Source organism: Melopsittacus undulatus, chromosome 6 (genome assembly GCF_012275295.1).
Source record: "Melopsittacus undulatus isolate bMelUnd1 chromosome 6, bMelUnd1.mat.Z, whole genome shotgun sequence".
NCBI classification, from domain to species: Eukaryota; Metazoa; Chordata; class Aves; order Psittaciformes; family Psittaculidae; genus Melopsittacus; species Melopsittacus undulatus.
Window position 1 is genome coordinate 19667683 of NC_047532.1, and position 15532 is coordinate 19683214.

The 15532-nt window shown below is 50.7% G+C and overlaps 1 protein-coding gene across 3 annotated transcripts in view; it reads right to left on the reverse strand.

Annotated features, from left to right (window-relative positions):
* Positions 1-15532, reverse strand: part of RNF220 (ring finger protein 220) — a 217479-nt gene that overhangs the window by 73099 nt on the left and 128848 nt on the right. For all 3 annotated transcript variants that reach the window (XM_034064080.1, XM_034064079.1, XM_034064078.1), the window contains one exon: positions 12902-13031. In XM_034064080.1, the coding sequence (XP_033919971.1) occupies positions 12902-13031 (130 nt within the window). The remainder of the gene's footprint in view (positions 1-12901; positions 13032-15532) is intronic.

Below are 15532 nucleotides of genomic sequence, written 5' to 3' on the forward strand. Positions count from 1 at the left end.
CTACGGCCCCCCTCCTATCCCAGTGCCACCGCCCTTGCCCCCCATCTCAAAATGGGGGGAAACACGCAGTTATCCATTGCCATCAGGTCACCCCAAATGCTGCAGCTCTGCTCCTGGAGCAAGCGTATGCAGTTCCTGCGGACCAGGGATTACAGGCTGGGCTATCACCTCCCTCATAGCCCTGCTTCCCTGAGGGAATGTGCTGCTGGATACTTACTGGAGGGTGCAGGATGTCCCCCAGTTTTGCTCCCCTGCTCTCAGGAGGTAGCACAGAGCAAAGTCAGTCCCTGCTGTCCCCTGAGATGTAGCCCTGGCACCAGCTCCAACCCGCACCCAAATGCGTGTGATGGGAAAGATTTCTATCCCCTCCCCATGTCCAGCACTACCTTGAATCCCTCAATCACCCGAAGTGTGAAACAACTTTATTTTCCTTTTATAACCCAAACACCAGGTTAAAAAAACCAACTCATTTCCTCCCTTTTCTTGTTAAAGGTGTTTAAAATTATTCCTTTTTGAGGGAAAGAGGAAGAATCTCATTAATTCCTCCCAGAAATGGTGTTTGTGCCAGGAAACTGCAGTTTCCAGGATGAGAGTTTCTTTGGTCAGCTGAAGGCCAAGCTTCTGCTGTTGGGACAGATAAGGAAGAGGATTGATTTAGATAACTTGACAAAGTTTATATTTGAAGGATTATGAAGAACCACCCCCTCCTTGCAATTTAGCCCCACTCTTATTTATAGAGATTGGTCGGGAATAGGCACAAGCCCTGGTCATCCAAGTCCCAAGACCCTGGAGTATAAGGTTGCCTTACTCCATCCCACTAAACAACCCCCTGGATTACAGTGGCTGCAGCCCCCCACACCTCTTAAGGATGCTGGCAGTGGGCTGAGACTCAAAAGGCCGTCAGCAAAGAGAGACCTTCCCCTCCATAAACACCGCAGACAAATTAAAAATGGTAAAAGGGAAATCAAGACCTTTAAAGTTCAAACACTTTTTGGTGCCTTTTAAAGTTTTTTCGCTCTAGGCCCTTGCAGACAGCACAATCTTTGGAGACCTTGGGATTCTCTTTAATCACCCAGCCAGGCTTCAGTGGTCTGAAATGATTACACATTTACATAGTAATAACCCCAACACTCCCCACATTATTTCATGGCTAGCATATTTCCACTCGGCGAGTGATCCATGTGTTTTAAATTATAACCTGTACATAGGAAATTAGTTACTAAGTACGATATTCACGGGCTCGCCTGACACTTCTAATTAAGGTGATTTACACAGAATTATCCTACGAAATAAAAAAATGGTGTTTTGCTAGCTAATAAAATATAATTACTACCCGCTTTTCTAAGTTACAGTTAGTTTTAATCTATTTGGGGAATTGTTTATCTAGTTCATTACAGCAAAACAACTTCTTTCCCTTTTAGGCAACCCCCTCAAAGTACCAAAGATGACAAGAAATGCCCTGGAAAGACCCAGCAATTTGGGCAGCCTCCTTCTCTCTCTCCTGACAACTTTGTATTTCCAAGTGATAAGAGGCTGCTTCCTCACTGGTTCCCTTTCTTGGGGCTGAAACACAAGTTCTGGTCATGCATTTGGGCATCCCCATGTGTTTGGGTACCCTACACCTCTGCGAGGACAAAACAAGGTCCCTGCTCTGGTGCTGCTGGAGGGCTCTGTCTATCCTTGCAGCTGCATCACCCTTAATGGGAGCTGCATGGCCAGGTCCCCACGTGCCATAGGGTGCCAACCAGGGACCCATCACTCCTCTATATTAGGGCACATCAGCTTTAAGAGGATCATTTACTCTTAGCAAGACCCTCCACAATGAAAGCAAGACTCAGAGTACACCACAGACACGCAGATGTCTTTTAACCTGAGGCAGAGATTTGGTTAGGAGCATGCCCAGCTGCAACTGGAAACCCTTGTACATCTCCCTGAGTGAGCCCCAAGGGGCTGTTCAGACCTAATCTATGTGTCATGATGACCCAAAGGGCAAAGGGTGGCTCGGAACACCAAATATGTGTCCTTCTTACCCACAGTCTTAGTGTTTCTCTACCCCTGCCAGGGTTGCTGTTGTACACAATGGCCTTCTAAAGTCTTTGTTTTGTTATGCCTTTTGGGGTATACTTGCCATAGGAAAAGAAAAGAAGCAACATGGAAGGAGTGGTCCCTTATCATCCCTTATTGTGTAGGAATCTCAACTTTCCTCCAAAGGAAAGTTTTCTGGGTGCCCAAATGAGGAGACAAGAGAAGCCCTGTTCCCCCCTATAAGCTGCCAGGCAGAGGAGCATGACCCAAGGTCTGCTCTTGCTGCCAGAACCCACCATGCACAGGCAGGCCTCTCACTCACCCCCAGCCCAGGCAGAAGGCTGGTGTCAGGCAGCTGCCTCAGGAAAGCAGGGACAGGAACATTCCTCTTTTGTGTTCATTGTAACACACACAGAGTATCTGCTCCAGGGCATCGCTGTAGCATCCCAGAGCAAGGGTTGGAAAGTTGTGTTGTGGTTGTGACTACAGCTTGAGTGAGAAGACCAAGAGAGATGTGCTCAGAGGGGAAATGTGAGTACAGAACAGTGATGGGGCTTGCCTGGAATCTCAGTGCAACAGTAAGGCCAGAAACAGGTCTGATGCTGCACTTCACCCACTACAGCTGCTTAGGCTCCCCCCACGCATGTTAAAACAAGATTTCTGCAAAGCCCCCACTCCAGGCAAGGCAGAGCTTATGATGAGCATCCATCAAGGAAGGGCTCAGCTCAGTACTTGGCATAGCAGCAACCCCCTGGCAGCACTCCCTGCATGTAATTAATAACTGCAAGAGAAGTTCCTTGAGCTTGGGCAGCTACAGATGTTTGTGCTCATCCCTTAATGACATTGCAGCCAGAAAAGGTGTAAAGAGGTGGTAAGAGGGCCGCTACCATGCAGCTGGTGTCTTCCAGCTCTGCAGTTCTTCTACACAACAACACCCAGCAGCCCTCTGGATTTGATGGGTACCAGCCAGAGCACATGCAGCGGCTCCCACATGAGATTCTACAAAGCCAAAAGGACAAGCTGCTGCCAACTGATGTATTTCTTAAAGCAAATAATAACCCAGTGGAAACAATTTGTTTTTAGCTGCAGGACTCGTGGCTTGAACACGCAGCCTTGGGATGGGAGCCCCAGCAGCAAAGTGAGCCTCCAGCAGAGCCATGTGGATGGCAGCACCAGTTGTAAATAAGCAGTGGCTGGATAAGGAGGGAATTGTATTTTTGTGAACACCAGATTAAATAAGCAGAGGTGTCACCTGAAGCCTAACTAAGGAAATAGGAGTTTGATTTTCTTATTTAACTACAAGAAGCCAAATCCTCACCCAGCTGCAGGTGACAGTGCCCAGCATGGCTGGTTATGATCTGTGCTGCCAGGGTAAGTGTGCTGGGGTTTTTAACCTGCTGTGGTTCCTTTAGCATCACATGCATCCTGTGATGGGGAAAGGGGATGAGCAATGGTAAAGATAGCCAAAGGTGCTGGATTCAGGAGTAGAAACACTCTGCACCTACAATGCAGTGCTTCCCAAATGCTCCTCCAGTCAGCATTTGTGAGACCAACATGGTCAGCTGTGACAAACCTGACCCTGCAGGACAGCCACCCACCTCTCTCAAAGACATGAAGCTGCAGCAGAAATGAAGCCAGATCATAAAACACTGTGGCATGACCTGACTCTGCTAAAATCCCCTATTTGCTCTGTCCCATTCATGCCCCTGGCTCTTTCTCCCCTGCTGGGATTTCTTTATCAACCCCTGGTACTCCATACCCCTGCCAGGAGACCCCACTCAGAGCAGGCGATAGGTTTCTGGGTGAGGATGCGGTGGTCCTGGGATGAAGCAGGAGGCTGGGGTGGGAAGGTTGTTTCATTTCTCTCCTACTATTTGAAAAGAAGGTGGCTGGAAAAATAAAAAGGAAAGTCAGAGGGAAAGGTCATGCATTAGATTGATCTGGGGGGCTCTTTGCTACCGCGGCTGTAATGGCTGTTTAATTATTCCCAGCTCACGTGGCAGTTCAGGAGAGGCTCTGCAGAAGGCATACATCGCTTCAGGGCAAATAACTGACCGAAGATTTATTTCTCACCCTTGGGTTTCCATGTATCCCTTCACGGGGCTCCTGCTGTCCAGGGATTCCACAGCAAAGGAAGGCTTTGCTCTCTGAGGTGCCAAACCCCAGCCTACAAACCCATGCCCCAGAGTCAGGGAACGGGCTGTGGGTATCGCAAGTCTGAAAGCACTTGTAGGAACATTCATAGCACTTTCAGGGCACTGCAGGAATGAGGGGATACATAACCCACAAATTTTCTCACCCACTGTGCTACCCTGAAAGCCCTGATCTGTGAGAAGTGCTTCACCCACGGATTGTGGGCAGCAGCCTCTGCCTTCCCTGGCATCTGCCATGGGAGGAAAGGAATGGGGCATCTCTAAGCAGGACAGGCAGCTGTATGGCTTGTGCTCTCTCCACTGGAGAAGCCATGGATGAAGGGTCCAGGCTGCTATCATTGCTACCCTCTGAGTGCACAGGATGAAGCTGGAGGGTCTCTTTTCCCTTTCTGTCCATGATTAATCTGCCACAGTGAGGGGCAGGGACACAAATCAGAGGGGGGATGAAAGAGGATAAATCCATGGTATCAGCAGCACCACATTTGCTAGACAATAAACAGACTCTGCTCCTCATAAATCTTCTTCCATTCTCCCATCATTCCCTGCCACTGACACAGGCAGACATGGAGCTGGGCTGATCCTGGCCTTTCTGGTGTCCTGGCTGGTGGGGAGAGCTATGGCTCCACCAGGCTGGTATCCTTTACTGCCTGCACACACTGGGGTGCAGTGGGTGCTGCAGGACAGCACAGTGAAGCCCCAGCCAAGCTCATGGGCTTCAGACAGTGCATGGAACACCTGAGCTGACTGCCATGAGGTGAACCATACACAAGTATCTGAACTCTTGTGTGGTTTGCAGCTCTCTGCACACCAGGTGAAGAACCCCGATTTTGGGACAACACCGGCATGTGAAGTGGGTGGGAGAAGCACTAGAGACACCAAGCACCCTTTAGTTTACTTGTTATTTCCATTCCCCACCTCAGTCCTAGATGTGGCTTGTTCTCTTTCCCTGCCCTGCCACAACACCTCACTCCTCGTTTTATCAGCAGCAAGCTCAACCACTTTTCTGCACCCCACATGGGGACATCACCCTGTTCCTACACCCTGCTCCGGTATCATGGAGATGCTGACACTTGAGGCAGGTTTCTCTGGTGGCAGAGTGTGTTTCATTTAAATCTGACACACTGCTGGAGAAAGCTTTAGATGATGCTACTTCTCACACAGCTAGAGATGTGTCCATGTCTGAATCTGGACACCATGACACCAGAGCTAAAGTCCTACACTGAACACCTCTGCCATGTGGCATGGGATGTTTTGTTGCTGCTGTGGGCTGGACACTCTCCCTGGGGTGCTTGGGGCAGAGCACGTTGCAAATAACACTTCTGTGTCCCCAGAGCAAAGCAGCAGCTCCCAAGCTCCAGCCTGCTCCAGCAGACTGATTTTATTGGGGAACATTGGCTGTGGGACAAGCTCTGGATGCTGCATGTGCTGTAAGAAGCAGCTGTTTGGGTACCAGATGCTCGGTGCCACAGTTGAGTCTGTTCCAGGAGCAGCCAGGTACTGTGTGAAGGCTCATGTGTACTGCAACTCACACATGGGGAGAGCATCAGGGAGACATCACAGGTAATGAATCACTTGGTTGAACACCTTGAGGGGTGTCAGAGCCCTCCAGGAAAGCCCCAGGCTGTCTGGACACCTTCCGCGTGGCCTGAAGAGAGGATGCTGCAGGGGAAGTACCCAGTCCTACCTTGCAAAGTGCTGTCAGGCACTTAATAGTACCTGTCCGCACCATCTCCCTGGCCTGGATTTATGCCTTGAAGGGTCACCTCTGGTGAGACTCTAATAACATGACTTTATTAGCTTTCTTGTTCCTTCTTTAAGATACAGTGGCAAGGGGGAAGGAGGGCAGCGGCACCTCAGGAAGGAGCGGGGGGCGCGCGGATAGGAAGCCACTGCCCTCACGATTCCCCTTCTCGGTGACAAGGGGGAGAGGGAGAAAAATGATGCTCCCTCGGAATTTATCATGCACCCAATTACAATGTTAATTGGCAAGTCCCAGAAATCAATTAATTCGCAAATTTTTTTCAATTAAAAATTAAGATAAATCATAAAACGTTATTAAGCAAAGGCCAAACTCCGTGAACTTTTTTTTTTAAGGCATCTAGGTTTTTTTTTTATATAATTTAAATAATAAAAAAAGAAAGAGCTGTGTTGCCAAAGCCTGATGCCCTTGAGTGCCTTTGCTGAAGCGCAGGGGGCTGTCATCAGCAGGACTGGGCTGAAGACAGATAAAAAAATATCGACCAGTCGGACACACTGCTTCTGCTTTATTGATCAGGCGGGAATTTAACTTGCTGTGCATATCCACCGTGTCAGCAAGGGCCACGGGCGAAATTAAAAGTACTTGGCTTGGAGATGTCGCCTTGATACCGGGGGGGGTGGGGAGAGATGGAGGGAGGGGGAAGAAAAGGGGGAGAAATGGAAGAAAGGAAAAGAAGAAAGTGGAGAGAGAAGAGGGGAAAAAGAAAGAATGAAAAGGATGAAGTTGAGGAGCAGGAGGTTGCAGTGCTTGCTTTTCACTGGTGGTAATCTCACTTGTTGGGCAGGGCTCCTTGCCCTCTCTGGAGCGCTTGCAGGTGGCTACCACACACAGGGAAGAGAATGAGCATGTATTTCAGTGGAGCTTTGGGAAAAAAGCCTTCTCGCTCTAAACTCTCTCTAATCTCACTCATTCGGATGCTGGGGCTCCTGCAGTGCTCACTGCAGAAGTCTGCACAAGTACCTGGCCATCAAGTTAAAGTCCCCAGGCATAAATCAAGGAGACCTGAGGCGAGAGCCATGACCCTGGTGTGACACATGACAACAGAGCTAATTCGGGTTTTACACACTCTATTTATCCTGCTGGACCTGGCAGTGTGGCTGCTCGCCCTTCCCAGAACAACCGCTCCCCCAGCCCCGGGAAGGTCTCCTCCAAGACCCACTGAGATGAAGCAGATCCCACTGAGATGAAGAAAGCCCTTGCCTGGGGCAGTGTGAGGAGCAGATGTATTTAAACACAGGGCACCCTGAGGAGGAGAGCATTATGAGACACATAACTTGCTCTAGGTCCTTATTCTGATGAGGAGGAAGGCAGAGATCCCCTGTCATTTGGGCACAGAGGGAACACAGCTATTGTGTGCTTCTCTCCTTGTCCATCAGCAGGGATGTCTGGTGCAGACTCTGGGTGGTTACCACAGGATGACTTTAACCAGAAAGTCCATGAAACACTGGGAAAGCAACCTGTGAAAGGATGTGAAATCCAGCATGCATCTCCAGATGTCTGGAGACATCTCTCAAGGACAGGGACCCTGCCTGGAGCGACCAGGCCATGTCCCAGGGTCCTATAGCCTTCATGTTTTAGTTATACTGACAGCTTTCTCTCTGTTACTTATCACACCAGGTCAAGAGCTGCTTCTGTTCCCTGAGGAGAGCTATCATTGTTTCTATCTACATAAAGAAGCCTTGAGCTGAAGCCGCCCCAAGCAGAGTGAGGATGCTCAGTGCAGTGCCAGTGACTGAGGCAGCACTTTCTGTTTCAACCCTGGCTGCTGAGAGGAAAAGAGCACACATGCAAATGAGGGAAAAGAATCTTAAAGAGGGATGCTGAAGGCAGATTTAAGCCTGGGCAGAGGTGCACTGAGAGCTGCTACAGGACTTAGGGCACCACAGTCTCATGGTTGGCTCTGACGTGAACCAAAGCTGGCTGCAAGAGTCAAGCTAAATCTCCTATCTGGGCATTTCACCTGCTTTGAAACAAGACTTCCCACTGCATCTTGCCATCCTTTCCCTGGTACTATTTGGTTCCCTCTTCATGACAGCATCTTTGAGGTCACCAAAAAACTGCCTGTAGCACTTTCCATTTGCACCAAGGTGAGAGATCCTGGTACCCCCTGTCTTCTGGGAAATGTTTCCCAATCCGAAAATCAGAAAACACACCAGAAAGGTCATTAGGACGAATTAGTAGCTCCTGAGATGCTGGGTGCGTGGGGATGTGTCCCCATGCTCTCAGCACAGTGGCAAAGAGCAATGAGAGCTATTAGCCCATGCTGGGAACAGCCAAATGATGGGTATGGGCTTTAAAACACAAATATGTTCAGGTTAGTTATTCAATGTGGAGGAAGGAAAGGAAGAAAAGTGAAGAAAGAGGGAAAGCCATGGGGCACTGTGGGAACAGCATCACCCCCCACTGCCAACCAAGCATGTCCATCCCTGGACACAATGGGGATGCACAGACATGTCCAGCTCCAGGGTGCACAGGCACAGGTAGCATTACATTGCACAAGGATACTGCTGGCTACATCTGCTGAGCTAAGAAACCCCTTTAAATAAGACAAACAGCTGAGATAGTCTTGTCTATGCTTGCACCATCTTTCACCTGCAAAAGCAGGAACAGAGTTGGCATGGCCCAACTCACTGCTACACCCTCTGCACCTCATTCTTTTGGGGAGGTGGAATCACAGCTCTGAAGCATAGGTTTGCTCAGAAGCAAAGCAATGCAGGGAAGAAACTGTCAGCTGTCACACAGGGAGGTAAAAATGCCCCCTGCAAAATGCATATTTTAAAAAGAACTCTGCAGACTGAAGAACAGAGCATCGTGTTATTAAAACCACGGCATCCAAAGGCACATTCCCAACCTTTGAGTGCTTGACTCAGCAACTGTAATATTTGTAATGTGATTTCCTGAGGCTTTTTAAATGGCCAGTATATGCCTCTTCCCCAAACCCTAGAAAGCACCGTGGACCCAATCAGGGGCCATCAGCTGAAGCGGGCTCCACAGCTCCCATTGTGCCTCCCTTACACCTCATCTGTCATCAAATTCATCTCCCCTCCACCCCAAACTCCAACCATAGCCCCTTCTCCACCCAGCCTCCCCATCATAAGCAGGTTGGTCACTGCCTGTGAGCAGAGGGCAGTGTTTAGGGGTCCACCACCTCTGCTCATGGTATTTACCTGCATTGACATATGCAGTAATACACTCATATGTACACAAGGAGGTGTGTGTGTGTGTGCCTGTGCCGAGGGACACCCGTGGGTGCTGCTCTCAATCGCTGTGTCTGCCTGTACTCCTTGGGTAGCCCTGGGCTGGGGAAATGCATCTGCAGCCAAAGCACTGGCCAAAGCTCAGAGCTGGGGCCACTGACAGCTCCAGACACTCTCACATTTCAGTGTGCTTTATTGCAAGCCTTTAATCGGGTGAGGTGTAAAACAAGGGAATATAAATCGAGTGAGGATAGGAGACCTGCATCTAGCACACAGATAAACTTCATGCACACAAGCCAGGAATATTCATGTGTGCTGCAGCAACCAGCCTGGCTGGGGCACAGGGCATCGCTGTACACAAAGGTTTGCTGTTATTATACCTTATTTTCACCTTGGTGGCACATCACTGCTCAGCTGGGGACCGGCACCTTCTGCTCTCTGAGCTGTACACGCAGAGCAAGGAGAGCATCCCTCCTGCACAGCGCCATGGGGCCGCTTTGTGCTTTTGCTCTGTGAAGGTGAGTTCCCCTTTGGAGGAGGTATGCTAACAGTCTTGGCTGGCAAGAGTTAAACCCCATAAACCCAAGGCTTGTAGTTTTGTTTTCTTTCAATTTATACCCTTCACTTAAAGAGGGGGAGAAAAAAAGAAAGGAGGGGGAGAAAAAAGAAAGCCAGGTGACATATTCTAAGAGGGAGCACCGAAAACGTGTTAAGCACTTCAAAATCTCATATATTCAATCGGCCTCTGGCAAGACATCTGCCTAATGTTAGCGCTTAAATATCCTTTTCCATTTTACATGCATTCAAGTCTCATTTGAGCGAAATGAAACGGTATTATTAAAGGGAGATTTTGCACAAATGGCCTGAATTTGACATGTCAAGTTCAATGAGGCTGTTACATATGTAACACCGAGAAGGGCTCGGAGGCTGCCGGCTCTTGAAACAGCGCCAGTGGCTCAGAAATGAAATTTGCATTCAGAGAGCCTTGCCTGGCTGAGCGGAGCTGTGCACGGGGCTCGGTTGGACCCACACAGGGTGGAGGAGCTGTGGGGCGAGCACCAGCAGGTCTCTCCTCCTGCTTTGGGACACTGGACATGCCAAGAAGGCAGCAGAGATAGAAACTCGGTCCCTCATTCCCACTCAAGTCTGGTTTTTCAAGGGAAATCGACTAGAGTTGGATCCCTCTGAGTGATGTCCATCACTGGTCCAGCAGCTAGCGTCCATCCCCAGGGTATGCACAGCACCTCGGCATGGCTCAGCATGGCTCCTCCTGCCTCACTGTGTGATGCTTCGGCTGGGTTGACCTTGAGATGTCCCTGCCTCGAGGCCAGGATGCTCACACCAGCTCTGCTCTTGGGGAAGAAATGCTGTCCCTGTCCCTGTGAGACAGCAAACACCAATCCCACCAGCTGAGCAAGGAGTCACTGGAGTGAGTGGATTACAACCTGAGGCTCTTGGTGAGCTGTGACCATGGGAAGCATCATCCAGGTGGCTCCTACAGCTCCCTTGTATCCCAGCCCCAAAAAGATCCTGTGATGACCTGGAGGAATCGCTTTTCCTCCTTGCCTTCCTCTGTGCTCCTCTGGGCCATGCAGAGCTCCCTACTCTGGCGATGCCCAAAAGCCCCTGGCGAGTGCTCAATATCCAACAGAGTCAATGGTGTGGGGCAGCTCCTTCCCCAGCCTCTCCCCTCTTGATCTGGCCCTTTGGCAGCATCTCATCTGGCTCACCCACCACACAGCCCCCTGGCCACGCTGAGTTGGGTGAAATCCCAGCACTTAGGGAGCCCCGGTGCCGTGGCAGGAGCTGCTGTATCACCCACCAAGTCCCTGGTGCTGCAGGCTCAGTGGGCAGGAGGGGATCTGCCTTCCTAACCCCGAGCGCTGGAAATTTATGCTTTTGTTGCAAGTCATTAGGGTTTATTAAAACTTAACAGCACGAGCCATGATTGGCTGCATCCTCTTTAAATTAAGAAAAATAAAAGGCCCTTGGAAAGCAGCCCCCCGGTTCGCTTCTCCCCATCACACTGATAAGTAACAGCTGCTCAGCCATTTCCCTAACAAGTCAGTATTGGCAGGGAGCGGCCTGGGCTGCCGGTGCCCGTCATGTTTATAGGCCTACATTTTATTTTTATGTTTATTGGGTTATTTGAGATCATTATTAGTTTCTCTCTCCTCTCGTTGATGTGTTCTTGCTCCCGGCTCCTCCAGCCAGGAAGGGTGGGGGAATGGGAGATGGGGCCACCCGCTGGGTCGCGCTGCCCCACTAGAGCTAGGCAGCACATAGGACCTCGACCTGCTCACATCCCACTGCCCGCTATTGCTGCCCACCCTGCCTGCTGCTGCCTGCTGGTGCCCACCAGGACTGGGAGAGACCATCCCTGTGCAGAGCGGCTGTGTTACAGATTAGCCTCCATTGCCTGACTCCATCGACCAGATTGAACGTTATCTATCACGTTATGGAGGGAGTCGTTATTTAATAATTAATAAAGACCTCTGATTCTTCTTCGCTGCCTGCGTGGCCGAGCAGTGCGGGCCGGGGAAGCGAGGGCAAGCTGCGGAGAGCTGTCTCCTCTCTAACTGCTGCTGTTATTTAAAGGAATAATGCCATTCTTTTTCATTTGTCAGCTGGCCCACAATGGCCCTTGTCATGCTTTATGATTTAGGGTTTCCTTTCCTCTCCCATTAAACGCCACCTTCCCATCACCGCCTCGCGCCAGCCAGCCTCCGCTCCTGGCTTGCGGTTTCAGTTTCACTCTGATATTGGCCCAACTTCTTTGATGGGCTCCTCTGAGCACTAATTGCTTCTGTTCATTTAAACCTGTTCACTAATTTGCAGTGGCCCTTTATTAAGTTGGATGCAGCCCAAATTACACCATAAATTACGCTCACAGGAGGACTGGGTGTCGCGGGGGATAAATGCACTGCCTGTTCCCCATGGCTCCCCCACCTTCTCCATCTTCCCGTTCAATGTCTGCAACGGGGATGCAGGCCTCAGCCTGAGGCTGTGGGTGCTGGATTTGGGAGATCTCAGCCAGGACCCACTTGGGGAGGTCTCTCTTTCTAAAGCTCCCTCCTTCTCCTTTCATCTGCAATAGCTATTGCTGAACTGAAAGGAAGACCCAAGCCAGGCAGGGATGGATTCTGCATCCTCCACACTATGCACAGCCACTTGCACCCCCCTTGCCCTGGCACGCACATACACACTGACACACACACTCTCCCTCCTCTCCTACCACCTGGTGACGTAACTTTGCTTCTAGTCGGCAGTTTGATTCCTTTCCTCACCTTTTAATGACCGGGGAATTCATTAATAATTGAAATAAACACGTTCTTTTCCAAGGCTGCTGAGTTTTATGGAGGCAGGGCCAGGGATCTGCCAACCCTTGGCTGTGGCCGTTTCCTAAATAACTGCTAGCACTTAGAATGCAATTATTATTTTAAACAGGGGACTTACTTTGCTGTGCTGGGGAAAGCTGAAGGGAGCTGCAGGCAGCTAAGGGGCAGTGCTCACCATTGCTGCAGGCCTGCTCCATCACAGGATGTGAGCAATGTGATGTCTGCAGGGGAATGGGTGTCTGTGCCTTCCAGGGGGCATTTTTACCTGGATTTACCATTGCAGCGAACTCCAGGGAAATGTTTCTGCCCCACTGGCTAGCATTAGATCTCCCATATCTGATAACTGTGGGTACCACCATCTCCTCTGCCATCCTCGGGTGCTCCAGCTGGCTAAGCAGGGATGCTGGTGGATCCAAGGGATCTGCTTACCTGATGTTCAGCTGGGTGAGCTTCTCCAGCTCCTGCTCCATGTGCTCCTGCAACTCCCCAGGGCGAAGGAGGACCTGGCAGATGGGGCATATCGGAGCCTGGCTGTCAAACAAGGTCGCTTTCTTTTTGCCTGCGGGAAGGAAAAGATGGAAGAAAGCTTTAGCTCTGATCGGCTGCCGTCAGCATGCCTGCACTCTGCCCTGCTCTCTATCCTAGCTGAGGTCTGAAACCAGGGAATTTTCTCCTGGTATAGCCCTGTTTCTCTCCGTGTCCCACGCTCCCTCAGTCAGGGACTAGCTCTGTTCATGCAAGTGGCATGAGAGCATCCTATCTCCAGCATGGACTCTCAAGTCTTACATGGAGAGCAGCAAGAGCCACATATTGGGAGTGATGCTATGCAGCCCTGGCTGTCCCTGCTTGCGGTGCAAGGCGGTGTGACACAGCACTGCCCACTGATCCTGTGAACTAACAACAGCAAGTCAAGAAGAGCCATCTTCATCCTTCTCAGCACTCCTGAAGTCAGGTGGATCAAGGTGACCCCCATGAAGGGCAGAGTGATTCTCCATTGACACACATGATTGGGAGGCAGAGGAGACCCTGCAGTGCCAGGCTGTGAATGGCAGGGAGCAGGTCTGGATGCTCAGCATGGCTGTCCCTGTAGTCATTGGGACCTGTCTCACCCTGTTCCTGGGCTGGTGCCCCTTGCCCTTTCCTCACCACCAGCAGCTCTGGACCCTTCATCTGCTTGAGCCCCAGGACCCTGGGGTTGCACCATTCCTAGATGAGATGTCTGTAGTCTCCAACCCCAAGCCCCTGGGGCCACCCTGGAAGCAGGATGCAGCCTCACACCCTCCTCTCCGAAAATCCTTTCCGCTGTTCCCCTCCCCAACCACATCTCCTTGGTTCAATCCCTTCTCCGAAGCCAATTTCCTCCAGCTCAGAAACTTTATTGCCCCCTCTGTAAGGCATATACAGCCTCTATTTAACATGAAATAAAACTCTAAAGCAAACAATGAAGTTTCAATAAAAGAGAGGAGCCCGCAGGTCTCCAGGCCCCCCTCTCCCAGCTGTATTAGCAGCTCTGCTCATGAGAGGGCGTGCGGAGCCTGGCTCAGATGGCTCTGGCAGGGAGAAACAGGCTTTATAGCCGCCTGTTGTCATCCAACGCGAACCCTCCGGCTGGATTATTTATTTATGTATTAGACATGGATCAAATTGGTTAAATCCGAGTGAGAGGCAGTAATGCACAATAAAGCAGCCAGCACTGGATACGATGGGGTTGCGTGCACCAATGGCCTTCCAATCAGGAGCCAAAAGGTGCCATTTTATGGCTCCTAACAATGGCAGAGCCCAGTTAAATGAATCCCCATTAAAGGAATAGACCTTCTCAAAGTATAAAACATTGGTGTGAGTGGCTTTACTGGGTCCTGCTGCTTACTGTATAACCGCCTAGCGCAGGCATTTAAAGAGAGGAAGGGTCTGAAATAACTTTGAGGGTCACCTTGGCTTATCCTTGCCTTCCAGCAGGACACAGTGCATGCCTGGCAGGAGTGGAGCTGTTGAAGGGGTGTTACCTGCCCTTTTCTTCAGCCTACTTATAGAAGGAGTTGGAAACTGAGGCATGAGGGACAAGTAGGGGCAGGCCAGTGCTATGGGACATTCTGTGCCTCCCCAGTCTCCATCCACTGGGAACTCTTCCATTTGCAGAGGAAAATGCAGGTGGTCTCTCCACTGGATTTGAGCTGCTTCTGATGGCTCCTGGGCAGACCCCAGGCACCTCAACTCCTCATCCCTACCACCTTTCTGCTAGGGAGGACACAGCATGAATCCCATCCACCTGGGAGCACCTTCCTTTCTCCTCCTTCCTTTGTGTTTAAATAATGCCCAGAACCCAACCCAAACAGCCAGCTCCTGCTGACCCTTGCGGGAAAGGTCGGCATTTCAGTAATTCCACCTTTCTCTTGGAGCTTTTCCACTTTTGTATAGTGGGGGCCCAAAATAGCCCCAGAGCATCCCCGACCACCTGCTATTTATAACCCCAACTTCACAGCAAAACAATGGAACTGTCTGAGTCTCCCTCCCAAAATAAACAGGCAGCCTTTGAGCGGACAGGAAATCCTGCTGGATCCCCACTGTGGGGTGTGCAGATGGATGGATAAACAGGCTGCCCTCCGCCCTACCGCACCGCATCCCTGCTCCCAGCCCAGGCCACCACCATGGGGCCTGTGAGCCCCTCGCCTGCCACCCACAGCTTGGGATGGTGGGGCAGGGATGCTCTCAGCAGCACCAGAGGGTGAACTGGAGGTTGAGCTTCCCCAGGTCTCTGCTCTCTAGGGAGGGCATGACAGTGTCCTGGACCTCATTTCTGGGATGGTCAGCTTTAGACCAGCAGGCACAGATGGGATACCTCTTGGGGACTAGGTCAATTCCAAAGGCTGGCGCCTTTTTCAACCTCCTGCACGCCCTGCTTGTTCTTCAGGGCTTTTCCATGGGCTGCATGCTCCTAAGCAGAAGTGACTCTAGATTTCAGTGGGTAGAGATCTCAGGTCATGGGAAGGAACTTTGCTGCCTTCCATGGCCACTCCCAACCTCAGCCTGGGCCAGCAGAAGAAATGAGCAGCAATGGCCTTA